At 32.4% G+C, this 22,260-nt stretch overlaps 1 protein-coding gene across 1 annotated transcript; it reads left to right on the forward strand.

The window, feature by feature from the left end:
- Positions 1-2,068: 2,068 nt before the first annotated feature.
- LOC107962987 (apyrase 2) lies at positions 2,069-5,193 on the forward strand. Its single transcript, XM_041115427.1, has 7 exons — positions 2,069-2,092; positions 2,584-2,686; positions 2,863-2,912; positions 3,129-3,221; positions 3,949-4,154; positions 4,325-4,416; positions 4,922-5,193. Exons 1-7 carry the CDS (start codon positions 2,069-2,071, stop codon positions 4,924-4,926), a joined length of 573 nt encoding a protein of 190 aa, XP_040971361.1. The 3' UTR covers positions 4,927-5,193.
- Positions 5,194-22,260: the final 17,067 nt, after the last annotated feature.

Raw genomic sequence — 22,260 nt, forward strand, 5'->3', positions numbered from 1 at the left:
CTATTGGCAAAACGCCGCTAAAAACCAGAGCATTAGCGGCGCTTTTGGAAAAATGCGCTAAAAACCAGCATTAGCGGCGCTATTGGCAAAACGCCGCTAAAAACCAGAGCATTAGCGGCGCTTTTGGCAAAATAACCCCTAAACCCAAAAAAATCATAAACACTAATCTATAACCCTTAAAACAATAATTATTAAAATTTATGGTTATACAATATATTAAATATTTTCTTATATAATCGTAAAAGAGATAGTATTGAATTTAAAATATCGAATTAATTATCATTATAGTTTATGGTTTATGGTTTAAGATATATAGTTTAGGGTTTAAGATTTTTGAGTTAACATGGTTTAAGATATATGGTTTAGGGTTTAAGGTTTATGAGTTAACTAGTATTTGAAGGTTTATGATGAATTATGGGTTTAGAGTATTTGAAGGTTTATGATGAATTATGGGTTTAGGGATTATAATTTAGGGTTTAGGGGTTAGGGTTGGAGTTTAAGGTGTAAGGGTTTGGGGTTAAGGGTTAAGGGTTTAGAGTTTAGAAAAATAATAATAATTAAAAATATTTAACTTGTTTATATTTAAAAAATTAAAAAATATCAAATGAAAATAAAATGAATATATTTATAAAAAATTAAAACAATATCATTAGGTTTAAGTAAATTTACGTTAAGTATTTATAAATTTAATTGGAAATTTAACTTAAACCGGGTCGTTTCCTTTTTGAAATGTTTTCTTTTTCTCATGCCCGACACTAAAACCCTTAATTTTTAAAGTCATTGAATATATATTAATAAAAAACATAATTGTTTAACTTAAACATGATTGTGCTTTAAGCATGATATTAATATATTTTATTTTTATTCAAGTCTCACTTCATTCAATATATGAGCCTAAAATTTTATCTAAGTATGCCCATATTAGTAAAAGGCTTAACCTAAACCCAATTTAATATATATATATTTATATTATTTTTAATTTAATATTTAATATCCTATATATGTAATTGTATTTAAATTTTTAATTTATATTTATTAAAATTTTATATGTAATTGTATTAGCATTTTTTAATGTTGACATTGTTACTAAAAACATGGTCCCTGGTGAAGCAAGGTTAAAAACACCAGTTAAATCAAATTGTTAGTTGTTAGGATTTTGTCCTTCTTATAATTTACAAAAAAAAAATAAAATCAAATTATCAGTATAAAACATGTCAAAATTAATTCTTAATGTAAATAAAAAATTAATTAACATTAAAAATTTGGCAATATTTAATAACATAGGTTATTCAATAATTAATTCTTGCAAAATTTGATATTTTCCCTTCTATATAATGAATAACATAATTAAATTTAAGAACATATTTGTTGTGTTTCCATATTAGTTATTGTGAAAATTAATTCAATCCGACTAATTTTAATTCAAGTTAAAAATAATCTCTTGCTAAAATTTATTCAAGTTAGGAATTAATATGTATTTTTAATTCACATTAAAAATTATTTTTTTCCAAAATTAATTAGTTAAATCGGTAATAATACGAAAAAATTATCAAGAAATTAATAATAGTTGTATTGTGTAATTTTCATTTTATGTTTTAGGATATGATAATTGGTTGAATAGAAGGCAACAAATTAAACTTAAATTGCACCAAATTAAAATTCATGTATACAATTACACATTAAATCAATGTTAATGTATAATTGGATCAAACTTAAATTGCAACTGAATATAGGCCCAAATAGGTTGGACACTATTGGACTGTAGCCCAAGAAGAGTATTTATATTCTTGAAATATGGGCTAGACCTGGGGATAGAAAACAAAATATAATTGTTTTTTCAATTTAAAAAAATGAAAAACCCAAACCCTAAAATATCTCTGCGGGAGAGCATCAAACATGGAAAGAGTTTTCAAATTTGCCACTATTCGTACCTGAGTCAGTGTTTTTTCCTGTCTTCTTTTCATCTCTTTGTTTCAAAGAGCGGGAAACGAAGAAAAGCCTAAAGTGAGGGGTTTTGTGTTTTTTTTCTTCGAGTGATGGCGAATGTAACAGTGGATAAAGATCAACAATGGCTAATGAATTTCCGTTTAAGGTAAGTCGGAAATCTTAGTAATGCTTTTCTTTTTATTGTGTTTCCATTTATTGTTTTATATATACATTTTTTTTATCACAGAAAAAGAAGTTTGAAGTTGTTCAATGTAATGCTACTATAAATAAAGGTTTTTGTATTTGTATTGATTTTAAACTCTTTTTTTGGGGGGGTTATATAATGTTAACTTTCGATGGCGTTCTTTGGTTTGTTCATCTTTGTTTCATTGGAGAGCTGATAGGTGAGTTAGTGTATTTTCTTTATTTTTTATGTTTATTTTATATATAAATTAATATTTGAATCTCACTGTTTTCTGTTTGTTTCTCCGGATTTTGCTTCTCGGTTTTCTTCCTTCCCAAATATCCTTTCTTTTTTCAAAATTTTCTCTTCTTCGTCCTCACACTTTCTGGGATTTTTATTCCGTTGTTATCAGTTTTCTTTATCAACTTTTTTTAATGATTTTATAATATTACAGGAATTGTTGTGTAAATTAGAAAGAGTGGGAGCTTTCAATTGTCATATCGATTCACGCAAACACAATAAGAAGTGAACAAAAAAAAAGAGTTCAAAACATCAATTCTTTGATCTCTTTTCAAGGTACCATTTTACTTGTGTGCTGTGAACCATTTTCTTCAACTTTATGGAGGTTTTTGTCCAAGTATTAGTTATTTTTATGTGGGTTGTTTTGCTGCAGCTTAAACCAGGTTTGAGCTACTATGCAAAAGATCCACAAGCTGCTGCAAATTCATTAACTTCTTTTCTTGACAAGGTAGAAATTGTTGTTCCGCTAGATTTACGATCAAAGACTGCTGTGAGAGTTGGGGTAGGTATTACGTTCATGCGTTATGCATTCTAAGCCTTTTAATTTGCTGAACAATGGAGCTATCTGTGTAGGCAACTGCTGGTCTGAGGGCATTAGGAGGCGAGGCATTTGATAAAATTTGCAATCGGTAATTTTATTTTCGGATACATGTTTGTTATGGCCACAGCATTTACTTTACCAATTCCTCAAGCTAGTGCAATTTAAATATGTATTTAGGTTAGGGAACTTTTGAAAAGTAGAAGCACCCTTAAATCCGAGGCAAATGGGGTCAAAATTCTGGACGGCTCTCAAGAAGGTTCTTATGAGTGGGTATGATATGCTGAATTTTCTTGTACTTTTATACTTTGCTTTTACTTTGCATACTGTAATTGGGGTTAAAGTATCTTGGCGTCCCTATATTATAGCTAAAATGCAATTTAATCCTTGTATTATAGAACCGAGTAATTTAATCTTTAAACATTTGATATAGGCGCAAACAAGTAAAATTGATAACAATATTGATGTAAAATTATTTAAATGCTGATGTGGACTTTTCTACTTAAATCTTACATAGTACATGAGTTGTACATGAGTTGAAATCTGACAATATGTATGTTCTTAATTGAAAAAATGTTGCTACTTCAGTTCCATCTAGAGATCAATATTTTTTGTCAAATTTCGGGGGTCTATGCTAGCTTTTAGATGGTTTCCCGTTAACATTGCTATCAATTTTACTTATTTCTCCAATGTCAAACATGGAAAAGATTGAAGGACTCAATTCTATAATATAGTGCATTAAATTGTACTTTTGACTAAGTACAAGGACTGCTTGATATTTTAATCTTATAACTGGTCAACATGATCAGTCTTGCTTGAGATGCTTTCATGGTGGTGCTGGAGCCAATTGGAGAAATCCGAGGGGTTTCTCTGGGGTAACTTAGGGAAACTAGAATAAAGTATTTACGTGCTATTAGGGCTAGGATCCGTTGTAATTTTTCCTACTGATGGAGCCAATGGACCTAATTTGGACTTTCTTAACCTCCATCTTCTTTTATAGGTGACAATAAATTACCTACTAGGGAATTTGGGAAGGACATATCAAGACACAGTTGGGATAGTTGATCTTGGTGGTGGATCTGTTCAAATGGCGTATGCCATCTCCAAGAATGCTACTTCAAGAGCTCCAAGTTTACCAGCTGGACAAGACAATTATGTAAATGAAATGTATCTCAAAGGATCAAAATATTACCTCTATGTACACAGGTACCCTCCATTTTAACAAAATAGGATTCTGTTAATGATTTGAAATTGAATATAAAGAGAAATCTTAATGGCTTGTGATTCCTTAAGCAGTCTTATCAGATAGGTCTCTATTCAGTCATTTGTATAATCTTTATATTTTAGTTATATACTTATGGCTTTCTTGTGTACAGTTATTTGCACTATGGCTTACTGGCAGCTCGAGCAGAAATTTTGAAGGCCACTGAAGATTCTGGCAACCCTTGCATCTTGGAGGGTTTTGATGGTATGTTTGAATTTCTTTGGTTGCAACCAACACTATAAAGTGCTGCTTTTTTTAAATATATATATATGTGTGTGTGTGTATTTGGGCTGCAAATGGCAGGCACGATTTATGAATTCAGTAACTAAGTTTATAGCTACGACGACTGAAAATGTGGTAATTGTCTGTATTTGCTTCCTACTGCTAACTGTATTCATCTCTCTATTCGGAAACTTTGAATGCACTGAATAATGGAATAGTTCGAATATTACCGGATTTAAGAGAAATTAATGTTTCTTTAAAAATTATATTTGTTTGTTTGTTTTCATTTAATAGAAATTAATGCTTTGGATTTAGTCTAAAATCTCTCATTTCACCTTTTCCCACACTGTTGCTTAAATTTACTACTGCAGCCTTGAGGAATCCCCAATCCCATCTCCATCACTCTCTATGCATTAATTCCTATAGCAATATCAAGGGTGGCAAGTTTAATTGACACATGACTTCTTTTGAACTGTTTGTTTTTCAGGTTGACCAGCTAATTGGAAAAGATCATCTTTTCAAACGCAGTATTATTATTTTGATCAAGGCCTGGTGCTATTATGAGAGCCGGATCCTTGGTGCACACCATGGCTTGATTTCTACATATGCATTAAAACCATAATTTTATATATCATTAATGTCTTTCATTCATCCTTATTTTGTTCTATTTGTATTTTGTTAGATTTCTGGTGTAGTATGATAAGTGCGGTATTTTGTTTGGCGGGATGTATTTATATCATAGATTATTCTTCTTCTCAATATTTTGATAAAGAATTTTAATTTTTTTTATATTTTTTAGGACTTTTACAATATTTTATAATATTTTATTTTTTTTAATTTTTATGACATTTGGCGGCATTTTTTGGAAAAGTGCCGCTAAAGGTCCTGACCTTTAGCGGCGTTTGTGGGAAAAGCGCCGCTAAAGGTCCTGACCTTTAGCGGCGTTGTTTTCAAATAAACGCCGCAAAATTTAGCGGCGCCATCTATAGCGACGTTTTTTGCGGCGTTTGCAAAAACGACGCTAATAGTTTTAGTGGCGCTTAAAAGCGCCGCTAAAGGCCTAAAAAACGCTGCTAAAAGTCAGTTTTGCTGTAGTGGATTGTTAAAGGTAGTAGTCCATATGTTTTATATTATTCCATTTTTTAATTATTTAGAGAAATGACATGAGCAATTGTAAATAAAAAGTTCTATGAGCAATTGTAATTATTTTGAATTAAATTTCATGCATGTTTATGATGGATTATAACAAACAATGCTAGTTTTCTATTATGTCATATTTTTATGTTTGAGATGTGATTTTTATTCATATATTTAATATAGGCTTGTTTCTATAAACGACCTAACTAGTTATTTTTGGTAGTTAACTAATTATGCAGAACTCTTCTTAAAAGGGCTTTAAAAGTATTTTGAATTAATCTTATATCTTCTTATGGCTAGACAAAATAACGAGTTATTCGTTCCACTAGTTCTACTTCATTCCCCAAAGTGATTGTAGCAATACATAACAATTATGAAATTTTAAATTATTGCCATTATTGACAAATAGATAAGCAGAAGATGGATGATTAAAAAATGTTGTCAAAGGTTTATTCTTTAGTACAAAATGTTCAATGATTTATACTAATTTATCATTCCTTGAAGTAGATAATTTTTATATAATTTTATTAGTAAGAAATATGATATATGCTTACATTATTATTTGAATTATTTTTTGTACTTTCCTTGAAGTGAATATTGCATATAATTGTTTGAAAATTATATTTATTTTGTTTACTTAGTGACATTACAGACTTCACATTAATTTAGACATTTCCAGTATTAAATGTTACAATAGTACTTATATGTGGATACAAAGTAAAAGGAATGACAGTAAAATTATCAATTTGCCACAATTTATATTAACATTATTAGTACAAATGAAATGTATGTTAAAGTAAGCCAAAAGTTTAATGATACAAATACATTTACTATTTGGTGTGACCAGTTAAACCATCTTAGATAACATATGATGTGAAAATTAATTGAGAATTTATATGGACATTCATTAAAAAACAAAAATAATCTTTAATTTAAAGAATTCCCATTTGTTTCTTGTTCTCAATCAAAGTTGAAATTTAATGGCTTACATTTCTTAAATGAATATGGGCTTATTCATCTACCATGTGGATGATTTTTATATTACATGATTTTGGTAGATGCATCTATAAAATAATCACATATGTGTTATCAACTTGCAACCTATCATTTGTAAGATTGTTTGTTTAAATTATTAATTTCATATTATGCAAGTAAGTCAATTCCTCTTGCTAATGCTAATAAGTTTATATCTCGGTCTTTTATTGATTGTTGTATATGAGTTTGAGAAACTTTTGTAAAAGCTTGTTTTTTATGTGCATAATGGTTTAGAGAAATTATTGATTGAACGCCTCTGACTAATATCTAAACCATTACTTATGAGAACTAAACTTTTGATTTCAACATGAGATTATGTTGAGTTACATGTTGTACACATCAAGTCAATAAGTGATAAATACTCCCCATTACAATTGGTTTTTAGTCAATAGTTAAATATTTCCCATCTTTGAATTTTTGTATGTGTGTATATGCTCCAATTGCTCCACCACAACGCACAAAGATGAGTGAATCCTCAAAGAAAGTTGGGAATACATATTAATTACGAGTCTCCTTATATTATTAGATGTTTTGAACGTATTGTAGATTCAATTATGACATGATTTGTGATTACTATTTTGATTTGATAGTTTTCCCGATATTAAGGAGGAGAGAAATAATAGTTGAATGAAATCACTGCTTGTAATGAGTTACCATTATCTAGATCCTTATAGAGAGTAATTTGAACCGGAAGTTCAAAATGGATAACTCATTTTATTACAAGTTAACCATCATATGTATTTACAAACTTAATGAGAATAACCAAATATTAGATACCATATGATATTTTAATTTGAATCAAAGTTCTAGTAGGACAATCAATTAGAAGAAATGATAGATTAATCGGTTCCAAAGATGCAAATTCTTCCAGATGGTTATATAGTGGAGGAGAGTGCTCCAAAAGAGACCCAAGACATAACTAATAATTAAAATTCTAGAAGAGATTTAGGTACTTGAACTGAAGATTAAATAGTGAAAATAAAGAAATATCGATAAATTATATCAATTCGAGAAAATGTGGAATCGATAATAAAAGTGGTCAACAATAGTTTTGCATGCAATGTTATTGTTGAATAATGAAATAAAAGGAGAATCTTCAATAAATCTATTGAGAAATATTGATATGGAATAGATTGGTCAAAGTAGAAAGACGCAGCTTAAGTACAATTAAATTCGTGGAGTTTTTGGACCAATAGTCCAATTATCTAAAAGTATAAAGCTAGTGAGGGTACAACTAAAGTAGTTTTGAAAAATTGAAATAAAAATATAAAGTTTTTTGCTAAGTCCTGACATTGATTATGAAAAGATATAATATTCTTTTGTGGTAGATGCAATAACCTTTAGATATATTATTAAACTCGCAGTTCATAAAAGATTTAACTTGCGTCTAGTGGTTGTCGTTACAACCTTTTATGAATCACCATATAGTAAAGTTTATATTAAAATCCTTGAAGGATTTATAATGCTAAAAGCATATTGAAATTCTCGGGAAATTATTCATATGAACTGAAATAATTTGAACATATGTGGTAAATTTGACTTAGTGAATAGTAGTTGAAGGATGATTATAAAATGATCCAAAATACCTATTTTTATTTTTATTGAAGAATCATGATTAAATTTTGTTATGATTATTGTTGAAACTCCTAAAGAGATGAAAATATCTCTCTCCAAAATTTTCCTCACTAATGACTTTCAAAAGAATGATAATATAAATGCTTAGCAAATACGTTCAAATGGTCATTTAGAAAGCTAGTATTAATGATTGAATACATAGAAATGAGATATTTTGTGATGTTTTGAAGAGGGGGAGTAAATACGCGTTGTACTTTTCTTTCCTTAACCGAGATTTTGTCTCATTGGGTTTTCTTGGTAAAGTTTTTAATAAGACAACATGTTATGTGTATTATTGATATGTTTGCTCTTTTTACTTCACTAGGAATTTTTTTCTCACAGGGTTTTTTTTATCTTAGTAAGGTTTTGACGAGACACATTATATATCAATGGACATCCAATGGGGAGTGTTATGAATTTGTTTTACTAAGTGGATGTCTATCAAGATCAAGATAAGTTTTAATGTACTTTAAACTCTAATAGTTATTAGAAGTAGAGTTCTATTTCATTTATACTTATTATGTCTATAAATATAGACTTTAGAGAAGCATTGTAGAGGATTCCCATTGATCAATAAAATACTCTCTCTCTTTTGCTCTCCCATTTTCTTTATTCTTTACTCTCTGTCTTTTTATTTTATAACATAATAATTTCTTTAAATGTATTTTTCTTCAATTAATATCACATCATTTATTGTCACTATACAAATTTATAAACTAATAATACATTAATGTGTTGTTTGGTAGGAATATTAATGCGGTAACATGCTTAACTTTAAAAAAAAAATCGTAACATGGCTCTTTGTACTCTAGTTAAAACTAATCACTTTTTTTATTGTAAAGATCCACTCTGTTGGGGATAAACCTAATTAAGCGACGAACAAGTAAAATAACAATGAAATTGAAAAGATTGAATAAAAATATTTTACTAAGAAAAACCCTTCCGAAGAGAATAAAAAACCACGAGTAAATATAATTTCATTAAAATGAAAAAATAAAGAGTATAAAATACAAAAATAAAACTAAACCCCGAACTCGAAATAAGAACCCTCAAAAAGTGAACAAAAAAATCTCTGGAAGCTTGTAAAAGCTAATACCTAAATGTGTAATGGGTTATTCTCTAGAGTGGAAAACAAACCTATTTATAAGCTAAATTTGTAAGTCAAATAATATTAAAATAACCTACACTAATCAGAATTTAAGTAGGAAACTAAAAACAAAGTTTAATTGGGATAAGAAAAGCCAAAAAATACGAGGCATAACTCTACAAATATAACGCCCCAAAATTTTGAGAATTTAATTGTGAGAATCTACAGTAATTAAAATTTTGTATCTAAGGCTTTGTGTTTTGCTATTGTGTTTAAGGTCTGGAGTTCGAGTTGCATTGTTAAAAGTTTTATTATTTTTAAAACAATCCATATCCATGTGTTATGTAGTAAAGTGCAGTTTTGTGTAAATCTGTGTCAAGAATGAGCATGCTGGTTTATTGGTTAAGCATTTGTCTGTATTATGTCTAGTCCTAAGTTCGAATCTTGGAATATGCGAGAGAGAATATTTTTGCTAAATATTGGCAGTTAATTGGAAGTTAATAGAATTTTAAAGTATCATTTCATTCTTCGTTATTTTTTTAGCTTTTCTTTTTATCTATTTCCTTTTCTTTTCCAATACCTTTATTTCTTTTTCTTTTCTTCATTTTGATTGTGGTTGTAAGTGAATACTTGCTAGTTGAGATTATACACTGTAAATCGCATCAATCAAAAGGCTATCAAGTAAGTCACAGCCAATTCATAGCCTGCATGATTTTTCCTTTTATTCTTTGTAAGTTGCTCTAAGTTAAATATTATTAGTTTTATGTAAATCATCAATAGGGGTTTGTTGGCTTTCTATTTAGGTGGAAATATCAGAAGTGATGAACAGTGACACGTCAATTCTAGTGATTGCAGTTGAATTTTCAGTAGGTATTGAGTCAATTGGAAGTTTCGTGTCAAAACTTTCTACTTGGGTATTAGGAGTGTAATTGGGATTGGCTGTCAATAAAATGGCTTAATTGTGTAATTAAATGCTTGTTTTAGGCTTTGGAGATCCTTCTCATTGTTTTTTCTTCAAAATCTATTCAGGTGCGTGCCAAAAACTTCATTTTTTGTGAATTTTGGTCGCCGGAAAACATGGCTATTGATGCCACACGGTTGTGTGATAGGCCGTGTAACACACTGTTCACTGATTTGGAGCCACACGGGCAAGGAACATGGCCGTGTGTCCAGACCATGTGTGGCAATGTTAGAGCAGGGTTCACATGGGCAAAGAACATGGGTGTGTGTCTAGGCAGTGTAACTCACTGTTTGTGACTTAAGACCACACGGGCAAGCACACAGGCGTGCGCCCAGATCGTGTGAGGCATACAAGCAAGGATACAGATGTGTGCCTAGGTCATGTAACTCTCTATTTATGTTTAAGAACCACACGAGAAAAGGACATGGGTGTAACACCTCCAACCCATATCCGTCGCTGGAATAGAGTTACGGAGCATTACTGGAGTTTACAAAATAATTTCATGTAATTAATGTCATTTAGTGTTCATAACCAAAACTAATCATATTGTCCTATGAATGGACCCTTGAGGCCTAATTAAAACATTACAATCAAATCGGGACTAAATCGGGATCTCAGAGAATTTTTTGAAAAATTTAAAATTTTTTCTTATATACAGGGGTCGCACGCCCGTGTGGGTAGGCTATGTAGCTCACACGACCAAGTGACATGCCCATGTCTCAGGCCGTGTGGGCATTCGATATGAGGCATACAGTCATGTCCCAACCCGTGTCTTTGCCTGTATAACTCTCTGACTTGTGCCACATAGCCAGCCACACGCTTGTGTGCTATGCCGTGTGGTCAATTTAATTTTCACAAATTAGGTGCAGGTTTCACATGGCCAAGACACACGCATGAGTTCTGGGCCGTGTAGCACACGCGACTGAGACATACGTCCGTGTCTCTGCCCGTGTGCCCAATTATAATCATTCTATTTCTAAATTATAAGATGCAAGGGACACATGGCCAAACCACTTGTCCATGTGCCAAGTCGTGTGTCACACACGGTCAAGACACATGCCCGTGTGTCTACCAGTGTGGACAAAATAAATCCATTTCTTAATTTTATTTCTCACCCAAATTTTCCATGAACCTACAACCACACTTGCACAGATATAACAACCCATTCAATACATAATATCCAGACCAATTGCAAGAATTATGTGTTTCAAATCTTACCTCAATTCCACTTATGTTTAATTTACATGTTATATCAAAGCTACCAACTCAATTTCATTTACCATTTGGTTTATATTTCATTACTAATTAACTATTGTAAAACTCTTCAAACATATTATGGCCTTATAAAACATACCAAAATGTACCACTCTAACCATTCCAATGGCTAGATTACAAACAACCATTTACAGAACCTTATCGGGAAGCTCTAGATAGCCAATATTGGAAAGTTCAAGCGAGTACTATCGGGAAGCTCACATAGAGCCAATTCAACGGGAAGTTCACAAAGAACCTTAGTCGGGATGCTCATAAAAGCTAAGGTGTTTCAACAACAAATGTCGGATCACAACCTATCGAGACGCTCCAAAGAGTTATAACGAGAAGCTCACTGAACCATATAACGGGAACTTCGAGAGGGTTAAAAATAGGATGCTTTTTCTAGCTATGGTGTATCTGCAACATATGTTGAACTACAACCAATACAGGAAATCCTGTATCCATCGACTTTCCTTTATTCAAACGGGATTTGACATTTATGAAGCATTATCGGATATTCAATCAATTTCACACACATAATAATTATACAATTCACATATACAACATTTAATTCAAACATATAAATGTACACAATTTAGTTACACGAACTTACCTCGATACTTGTTCGTATACGAAATCTACTAATCCGAAACATTTTGTTTTCCTCAATCTAGCTTCGAATTTGAGTTGTCCAGATCGATATAAATGAATTTAATCATCAATTTTTCACATTTCATATTCAATTTCATTCAATTCACATCCTAGGTAAAATTCCCATTTTGCCCCTATACTTTTCATAAATTCCAATTTTGTCCCTAGGCTTAGAAAATAAAATTCATGCAATTTAATCCTTATTCCAAGCCTAACCAAAATTTTCATATAACTTTTACAGCACATGTATTTCACAAAATTCAGAATTTTTCCATAACTTTTACATCTTTACAATTTAATCTCTAAATCATATTTTCATCAAAATTCACTTTATAAAAGTTGTTTATCTATAAAAAAAAACCTTTCATTTTCCACAATAAATTTTAAAATTTCAGCATATTCATCCATGAAAAAACTTCTATACTTTGGTAAATTTGCAAATAAATCCCCAAAATAAATAGATTAAACTATCCCAATTTCAAAAATATAGAAAATACTAAAACGAGACAAGAATACTTACCCAATTAAGTAAAAAAAGCTTGTTTTCTCTTTCCTAGGGTTCCTATGTATATTTTGGGGATGAAGAGGATATAAAATGATAATATTTCTATTTAGTTATTTATCATCCATTAATTTTTCCATTTTTCAATTTAGTCCTTGCCTTTTCTAATTTTCCATGGATGATTCATCAAAAAATATTTACTAACTTTTCTTTAATGGTCTAATTAGAATATAAGGACCTCAAGTTTTGAATTTCATAGCTATTTGATACTTCTAACTTCTAGAATTCAACTTTTGCATTTTATACAATTTGGTTCTTTCTCTAATTAAACACATAATCGGTAAAATTTTCTTATCAAAATTTTCATATGACATTCCTATTACAATGCAAAATTTTCATATGACATTCCTATTACAATGCATACCATGCAATAATATTAAAATACATTTTCTTTCCGGCTTGAATTTGTGGTCCCGAAATCGCTGGTCCGATTTCATTGAAAATGGGCTATTACAACTTTCTCCCATTAAGAATTTTTCGTCCTCGAAAATCTTACCAGTAAAAAGAGTCAGGTATTGCTTTCTAATGGTATTCTCTGGTTCCTAGGTAGCCTCTTTTATACCATGTCATTGCCAAAAAACTTTTACTAAAGCCACCTTTTTGTTTAACTCTTTTGTTTCACGTGCCAAGATTTTGATTGGTTCCTCACTATAAGTCATATCGGGCTTGGGCTGAATCTAAACTTCTGTTAGAGAAATAACATGTAAAGGGTCTGATCTATACCATCGTAACATGGATACATGGAAAACATTATGAATTCTATCAATTTCTGGTGGTAATGCCAACCGATAAACAATAGGTCCAATTCTTTCAATAATCTCATATGGTCCGATGAACCATGGACTCAGCTTTCCTTTACAGCCAAATCGGAGAACTTTTGTAACAACCCAATTTTAGGGCTAGTTGGAACAGTGGTTTCAGAACCGCTAATCCGAGACCGAAGAAATTATTTTTAATATTATTTTATGTGTTAAAGCATGATTATATGAGTGCATGAAAATTTTGGTGAACTAATTTTAGCGATTGCTTGCTTAATTTTGAAAAAGGACTAAATTGCATAAAGTGTAAAAGATTTGTTTTACTAGTTGAAAGTGTTAAATGGCTATGAAACATTAAATTAGAGGTCCTTAGTGAGTAAATAGACCACAAATTTATTAGTGGCTGGACATGGAGCCTTAATTCATGGAATGGTCAAATGTTAGGTAACTTAATTGATAATAAAATATTAACCTAAAAGGCTAGCTATCATCTCTTTCATTTTTCTTTCTGCTCCACCGAAAATTTCAGCAAAGAGGGGGGTTTTGAAAGCTCAAAATTTTAGCAACTTCTATCCCTTACAAGTAAGTGATTTTGATAGTCATTTTTGTTGATTTTTTTATTTTTGGAACCCTTATAGCTTAATCTAGCTAATGAGGGTACTATTTTGCAAAATAGTTGATAGTCTAGAGATTTACCAAGAGAGGATTTGTGATGTTTGTTGAGTATTTATGGAAGAAAATGAATCATGGTTGTTAAATAAACAACTTTAGTAAGGGATTTTCATGAAAACACCTAAAATGACCATTTTGTAAAGTTTATAAAATAGGTTGTAAATGTGTGAAATAATTGAAAATTTTTTAGTTGCTATAAGAGTAATAAAGGTTCAGCTAGGCTTGTTAAAGGAGGAAATTTTATTAAAATCGTTTTACGAGCCTAAGGGCAAAATCATAACTTTGTGAAAGTCTAAGGGCAAAACGATCATTTTTCCAAAAGTAGGAATGTTGGAATGTCTTAATTAATGTGATGATTGAATAAATAAATTTTGTCATTATAGATCAAGAATTATGGAATCTGAACTTAGACCGGGGGAAAACCAAGCTAGTGGACTAAATCAAACTAGTTGCCCATATTTTGCATACCGAGGTAAGTTCGTGTGTAAATAATGTACTTTATATTATGCAATTAATAATCGACATTGAATGAGTTGTTTAATTAATGTTACAAATATGTCCAAAGAGACTTGATGTAGTAAAACTCCCAGTTGAACCTTAGGAATAGATTGGATATCCATGCCATGACAATTGGGTGTATGTGTGCTAGTTAAAACCATGTCTGGGACATGGCATCAACCACTTTATGAGAGCCAGTGTAAGACCATGTCTGGGACATGGCATCGGTGTTGATATGTGTGCTAGTGTAAAACCATGTCTAGGAGATGGCATCAACCACATTATGAGAGCTAGTGTAAGACCATGTCTGGGACATGGCATCGACCACATTATGAGAGACAGTGTAAGACCATGTCTGGGACATGGCACCGGCATTGACACGAGAGCTAGTGTAAGACCATATCTGGGACAAGGCATCGGCCTCGACATGTGAGCCAGTGTAAGACCATGTCTGGGACATGGCATCGACAATTTACCCTTTTGTGTGAGGCTTATCGGGTATCCTTTAGTATTCCAAATGGTTCCACGGGTTATTTTAAGCTTATGATAAAGATAGGAAAGGATATAATCATGTTGTGAGTGGTACAGGTCCTTACTCGAAACTCATGAGATATGAGCTTAGTTCTGATGTCTTAATGGTAAGGATGAAATTGAGTAAGTTCTATCTATAAGAATGATTGTGGGGACGATCTTGAAATCTTTGGCTTATACTTGTGATGTGTAAATATGTAGTAAATCTACCATTTTTAAATCAAGAATGTTGTGCTGGTTTATAATATGTTATGTGTTTAAAGATGCATGGTTGATGTTGTTACTTATTTACATGCAACTTACTAAGCTTTGTGCTTACTTCCTTTCCTTTCCATTTTCTTATAGCATTGCCAAGCTAACTCGGGGATCAAAGGACGTCGAAGGCTTGATCACACTATCAATCAAAATATTTGGTATAGTTAGATTTATCATTTTGAGTATAGCATGTATAGGGACTTGGTCTTTTTGCTAAGTGTCATATTATTTTAGCCAAATATGTTGGCTTGTCATGAAGGTTGATTCATGTTGTATAAGGCCATGGATGATGGCTAATATTTATTATTGCTAAATGCATTTGATGAGGATTTCCATAGATGTGGTCATTGCATGGCTTGTATTGATAAGTAAGAGATGTTGTATGTGATAGAAAATAGCTTAAAATCGACGTGTGAATGTTTGGTTGTAGCTTTTTTGGTTATGTGTTTATGCTTGGATTCAAGATGTTTGATGTTGTGTAGGTTGGTGCAAGTAAGGGTGGCAAAAAGGCTTGGTAGATAGCCTTGTTTTTGTTCACACGGACGGACACACGGGTGTGTGTCTAGGCCTTGTGTGACACTCGGTCTGCCCCATGGGTGTGTAGTCAGGTCGTGTGTCCCCTGCACCTAAATTTGGCAAAATAGAATGCCAAGTAGTAACCACACGGGCAGAGACATGGCCGTGTGTCTCAATTGTGTAGAGGACACGACTATAGTACATGGGCATGTGCCCAGGCCGTGTGAAGTCTACACCTTAAATGCGAAATTAAATTTGCCACATGGCCTAGCACACGGGCGTGTGCATTGGCCGTGTGCCCTTAAATGGTGGATGACGTTAAAAACAGAATGTCAAGGTTTTAATTTACGGGCTGAGACATGGGCATGTCATTGCCATATGAGGGAAACAGACCATGGACACGGACGTGCGCCAGGCTGTGTGAAAACCCCTGTTGGTTCAAATCAAGAAATAAATCCACAAGGGATAGGGACACGGGCGTGTCTCGATAGGTTCAGGCCTTGTGAGCTATACGGGCCTTCAATATGGCCATGTTAAGAGGGCACACGGGTGTGTCGCCCTTTCACACGGGTGTGTGCCCCTATTTGCATTGAAATTTTTCAAAGTTTTCTAAAGTGTTCGGTTTATTCCTGAACCATTTCCAAAATGTGTTTTAGGCCTCATAGGTCTATATTAGGGACGTTAAGAGGAAGTTTGAAAGTTTTAAATTTGAGTGAACTTTTATGATCCGAAAATATTTGTATACATGTGTTTAAGCCCAGTAACACCTCGTACCTTGTCCCGGCGTAGGATACGGGTAAGGGGTGTTACAACTTTCTTCTAGGTGATACTTTTAAGAATACCTTGTCACCGACCTAAAATCCTATTTCTTTTCATTTAAGATTGGCATAAGACTTTTGACGATCAGAGGCTGCTTTCAAACTGTCTTGAATCACCTTCACCTTTTCTTCAGTTTCACGAACTAAGTCAAATCCGTATATCTTTTTCTCACTAAGCTTTGGCCAATATAATGGAGTTCTACATTTTCGGCCATATAAAGCCTCGTAAGGTGCCATTTTAATGTTGGACTAATAACTGTTATTATAGGCAAATTCAACTGAAGACAGATACTTTTCCCAATTACCTTCAAATTCAAGTACACAACACCGAAGCATATCTTCTAAAATCTGTATAACACATTCAAATTGTCCATTAGTTTGAGGATGGAATGCGGTAGTGAAATGTAACTGTGTACCCAAAGCTTCTTGTAGTTTAATCCAAAATCAAGATGTAAACTGAGGATCTCTGTCTAAAATAATGGAGATAGACACTCCATGCAATCTAACAATCTCAGAAACATATAATTCAACAAACCTATCCAAGGCAAAGTCCATATGTATCGGAATAAAATGTGCAGACTTTGTTAACCGATCAACGATTACCCATATGGCATCTTTCTTCTTTGGAGATAGGGGCAACCCTGATAAAAAGTCCATAGCTATTCTTTCCCATTTCCATTCTGGTATTGTAACTGGCTATAATAATCCCGAAAGTACCTGATGTTCAGCTTTTACTAGCTATTAAACATTTAATTACATACTCATAAATATCAAGTTTCATTCCCAGCCACTAGTACATCTTTTTCAGATCATTATACATTTTGTTACTGCCAGGATGAATAGACATGGTACGATTATGAGCTTCATGTAAAATCTTCTGTACCAGTTTCGAATTCTTCAGAATACATATTCAATCTCTGAATAATAAACAATCATCAGACCTAATCTGAAATTCTGAATCAGGAGTTGGTTCACGCTGTATCTGTTTTGCTTGTAACTCACTATCATCATTCTAAGCTTCACAGATCTGTTGTAGAAATGTTAGTTTAGCTTTTAATTCAACTATAATTTAACCATCATCAGATAAAGACAACTGGGTATTCATCACTCGCAAAGAAAACAGAGATTTTCTGCTCAAAACATTTGCAACCATATTGGCTTTTCCCGGATGGTAGTCAATAACCAGATCATAATCATTCAATAATTCAAGCCACCTGCACTGCCTCAAGTTCAAATCTTTATGTGACATCAAATACTTCAAGCTCTTGTTATCAGTAAAAATGTGACTTTTTTGCCAAACAAATAATGCCTCCAAATTTTCAGTGTAAACACAATAGCTAACAATTCTAGTCTTCTCATGTGGTTTTAGTTGTCTTGAAGCATAGACTATTACTTTATCTTCTTGCATAAATACACAAACTAAACCATTTAACGATGCATCACTGTAAATTAAAAATTCCTTACCTGATTCAGGCTGAACTAACACAGGTGCTTCTATCAATAAGGCTTTCAATTTGTCAAAACTCTGCTAACATTTATCAGACCACTCGAATTTCACATCTTTCTGCAACAAACGAGTCATCAGAGAAGCTATCATTGAAGATTCTTTTACAAACCTTCGATAATATCCAGCCAATCCCAGAAAACTACTGACTTCAGACACATTCTTTGGTGGCTTCCAATTAACAATGACTGAAATTTTACTTGGATCCACCCTGATACCTTCAGCAAATACAATATGTCCAAGAAAACTAACTTCCCGTAGCCAAAATTCATATTTACTGAATTTGACATAAATTGTTTCTTACGTAGAGTTTGGAACACTATTCTCAAATGTTCGACATACTCATTTTCATCTTGGGAATAAACTAGATTATCATCAATAAATATTACTACAAACTTGTCTAAATACGGTCTGAAGATTCTGTTCATTAGATCCATAAATACCGCAGGTGCATTTGTAAAACCAAAAGGCATTACAAGAAACTCATAGTAGTCGTACCTGGTTTTGAAGGCTGTCTTTGGAACATATGATTCTTTCACCCGTAGCTGATAATAGCCAGAACAGAGGTCTTTGAAAATATAGTAGCACCTTTCAGCTGGTCAAATAGATCATCAATTTGAGGCAGTGGATACTTGTTCTTAATTTTAACTTTGTTCAATTGTATATAATCAATAGACAATCTCAATGATCTATCTTTCTTCTTTACAAACAAAACCAGTGCACCCCGAGGTGAAAAATTGGGTTAAGCAAAGCCTCTGTCAGTCAATTCTTGCAACTGTGCTTTCAATTCTTTCAATTCAGTAGGAGTCATTCTGTAAGATGCTATGGATATCGGTGCTGTCCTTGGAACAAGATCTATAAAGAGCTCCACTTTTCTAACCTGTGGTAAACCAGGTAATTCCTCCGAAAATACATCAGGAAATTCACAAACAACCGACATTGACTGAATTTTCGACTCAGATACTTTAGTATCTAACACATATGCAAAATAAGCATCATATCCTTTTCTGATATATTTCTGTGCTGATACAACTGAAATCACATTAGATAACCCATCCAGTTTATTAGATTCAACATGGAGTAATTCACCATTCTGAAATTTGAACACAATGTATTTCTGTTTACAATTCACCACTGCATCATGTTGAGTTAGCCAATCCATTCCCAAAATTACATCAAATTCATCAAAGGGCAGTAGCATCAAATCAGTCGAGAAATAAAAACCTTTTACCATAAAAGGACAGTTTTTACAAACTTTATCAACCATAACATACTGGCCCAGGGGGTTTGAAACTTTAACCACAAATTTAGTGAATTCAACAGGTAAATTTTTAACATACACTAAATTCGTGCATATGTATGAATGTGTGGAACCAAGATCAACCAAAGTAGTAATATCAACATCAAATAGAGAAAATGCACCAGTAATGACGTTTGATGTAGAAGCATCTTCTCTAGCACGAATAGCATATGTCCTTACCGGTGCTCTGGCTTCAGATTTGTCTGTTGAATCTTTTGTCACACCTCAGCTACCACTAACATTACCGAGGTGTCAAGGTGGTCTGCCTCTCGGGATAGGATTGCTCGGCCTAGAGATCTGAACAATATCTTTTACAGGTTTTTCTGGGCAGTTTCTAAGATAATGGTCAAAAGCATGAAATTGATGTTAATGTAGAGTTTTCTTTTATATGGTTCCATGTTTTTGATATATTAGTGAAGGGAAATGAGAGAAAATAATGGGAAATATGGTAGAAAATGGAAATAGGAGTGTTATAAACTTGGTAACCAATATGTTGCACTAAAGTAGTTTTAGACAGCAGTAATAGGCTAACTTTGAAAAATCACAAAAAATGATAGAAATTGAATTAGAAGCTAAGGATGATATGGAATTAAATCTTATTGAGTCTATTTTTATATAAAATAAATAGAGAAAGTAAAGTAATTCTGTATTCTGAGATATTTATATTTTTGTGAGACTGGTTCATAATGATTTCAAGATCCCTTGTTCTGACTTGGAAAAATCACTAAAAATTATAAAAAAATAATTTTGTTACATACTTTATATGGTTAAATTCCTTAATGAGTCTATTTTTATAATAAACAAATTATAACATCATTTGAATTCTGTTTAAAGAGATAATTAAACTTTAGTGAAGAGTGATCAGAACTGTCAAATAGCAAAACAGGGGAGACTTTAATGAATAAAATGTACTAATTGGCTAAACCAAAAATTCTGAGAATTTTATGGTAAGAAGACATGTGAGTCTAGTTTCAGGAAAATTTAACAGATCTTAATTTCGAGTTCTGTAGCTTAATATATAAATAATTTAGTGACTATGACGCAAATGGACAGTTTTGAATGTACATATAAGTAAATAGTGAAATTATTGAATATGTTACTTGTTGCATGTTATATAAATTAAGGATGTGGAATGGAGAGGATGAGGAGGAAAATATGTATGAATATTCATCTAGCATGGCTAATTTGCATGTTTTAAGCTTAGGGACTAAATTGAATAAAAGTAAAACTTTATGGGCAATTTTGTAAAAAATGTCAAAAATAACTAAATTGCATGAAATAGATTATTTTATTATTTACACCCTTTACACTTGTAATGGATGGATATGAAGATCTCAGATTAGAGTATTGGGAGCCTCGTTCTTTTCCAAAAAACCCCACAAATGCAGTAAAACGATCATGGTACTTCTTTGATTTCTTTGAAGTAGATGATTGTGACTTGCCCATAAATCTTTTACCAGAAATCCAAATTTCTTTCTCTGCTCGCTTCTTTTCCTTAACTTCTCAGCTTTGTGAGCTCGATCAGCTAATACTAAAAATTCCCTTAATTCTAGAATTCCAATCAACAGCTTGATATCTTCATTTAAGCCCTCTTCAAAACGTTTACACACATCAACCTCAGTCGGAACCCATTTTCTGGCATATTTGCCCAATCTAACCAATTCTTGTTCATATGCAGATACTGTCATACTTCCCTGTTTAAGCTTTAGAAATTCTTTCTTTTTCTGATTTAGAAATCTTTGACTAATGTACTTATTTCTAAATTCTGTTTGAAAGAAATCCCAAATAACATTTTCTCTCTGTACAACAGAAGTTACGGTATTCCACCAATGGTAGGCTATGTCTTTCAGTAAAGATACTACACATTTCAAACATTCAGCTGGTGTACATGATAGTTCATCTAGAACTCTGATGGTATTTTTCAACCAAAACTCAGCTCTTTCTGGATCATCATCAGTAGTAGCCCTGAATTCTTCTGCCCCATATTTACAGATTTTATCTACTGGAAGCTTACCGATTCTAACATGATCAGCACCCTGTGGCATCTCTGAAACTAATTGAGGAGGAGGTGGGGGAGGTTGCTGTATAACAAGATTTGTTCTTATGAATTCTGTAAACTACTCATTCATCATTTGGAAGAAGGCTTCTTTTGCCTCCTCACCTTAATCCTTAGATTCGGGCCTTCTACTACTAGATGCAGCTCTTTGAACTGAAGCTAAAGCATTGCTCTCAACTTCCTCGGATTCAGCTCTAGCTTAGTTGGATGACATTATTATATGAAAAACACATTTAAAATGGTCAAAAGATATCACACTATCACAAAATTACATAATGACATGTATAGCTAAACTCATACTTGCTACGTTAGTCTGAGAATTGGCTAAACCTAGCTCTGATACCAATAAATATAACACCCTTAACCCGTATCCATTGCCAAATTAGAGTTACAGAGTATTACCAGAGTTTACAGAATAATTTCATGTAATTCATGTCCTTTACTATTCAAAACCAAAACTAATCATATTGTCCCATGAATGGACTCTCGAAGTCTAATTAAAACATTAGAATCAAGTCGGGACTAAATCAGGATCTCAAAGAATTTTTTGCAAAATTTAAGAATGTTTCTTATATATAAGGGAAACATGCCCGTGTGGGTAGGCATGTCACTTGGCC

Source organism: Gossypium hirsutum, chromosome A06 (assembly GCF_007990345.1).
Source record: "Gossypium hirsutum isolate 1008001.06 chromosome A06, Gossypium_hirsutum_v2.1, whole genome shotgun sequence".
NCBI lineage: Eukaryota > Viridiplantae > Streptophyta > Magnoliopsida > Malvales > Malvaceae > Gossypium > Gossypium hirsutum.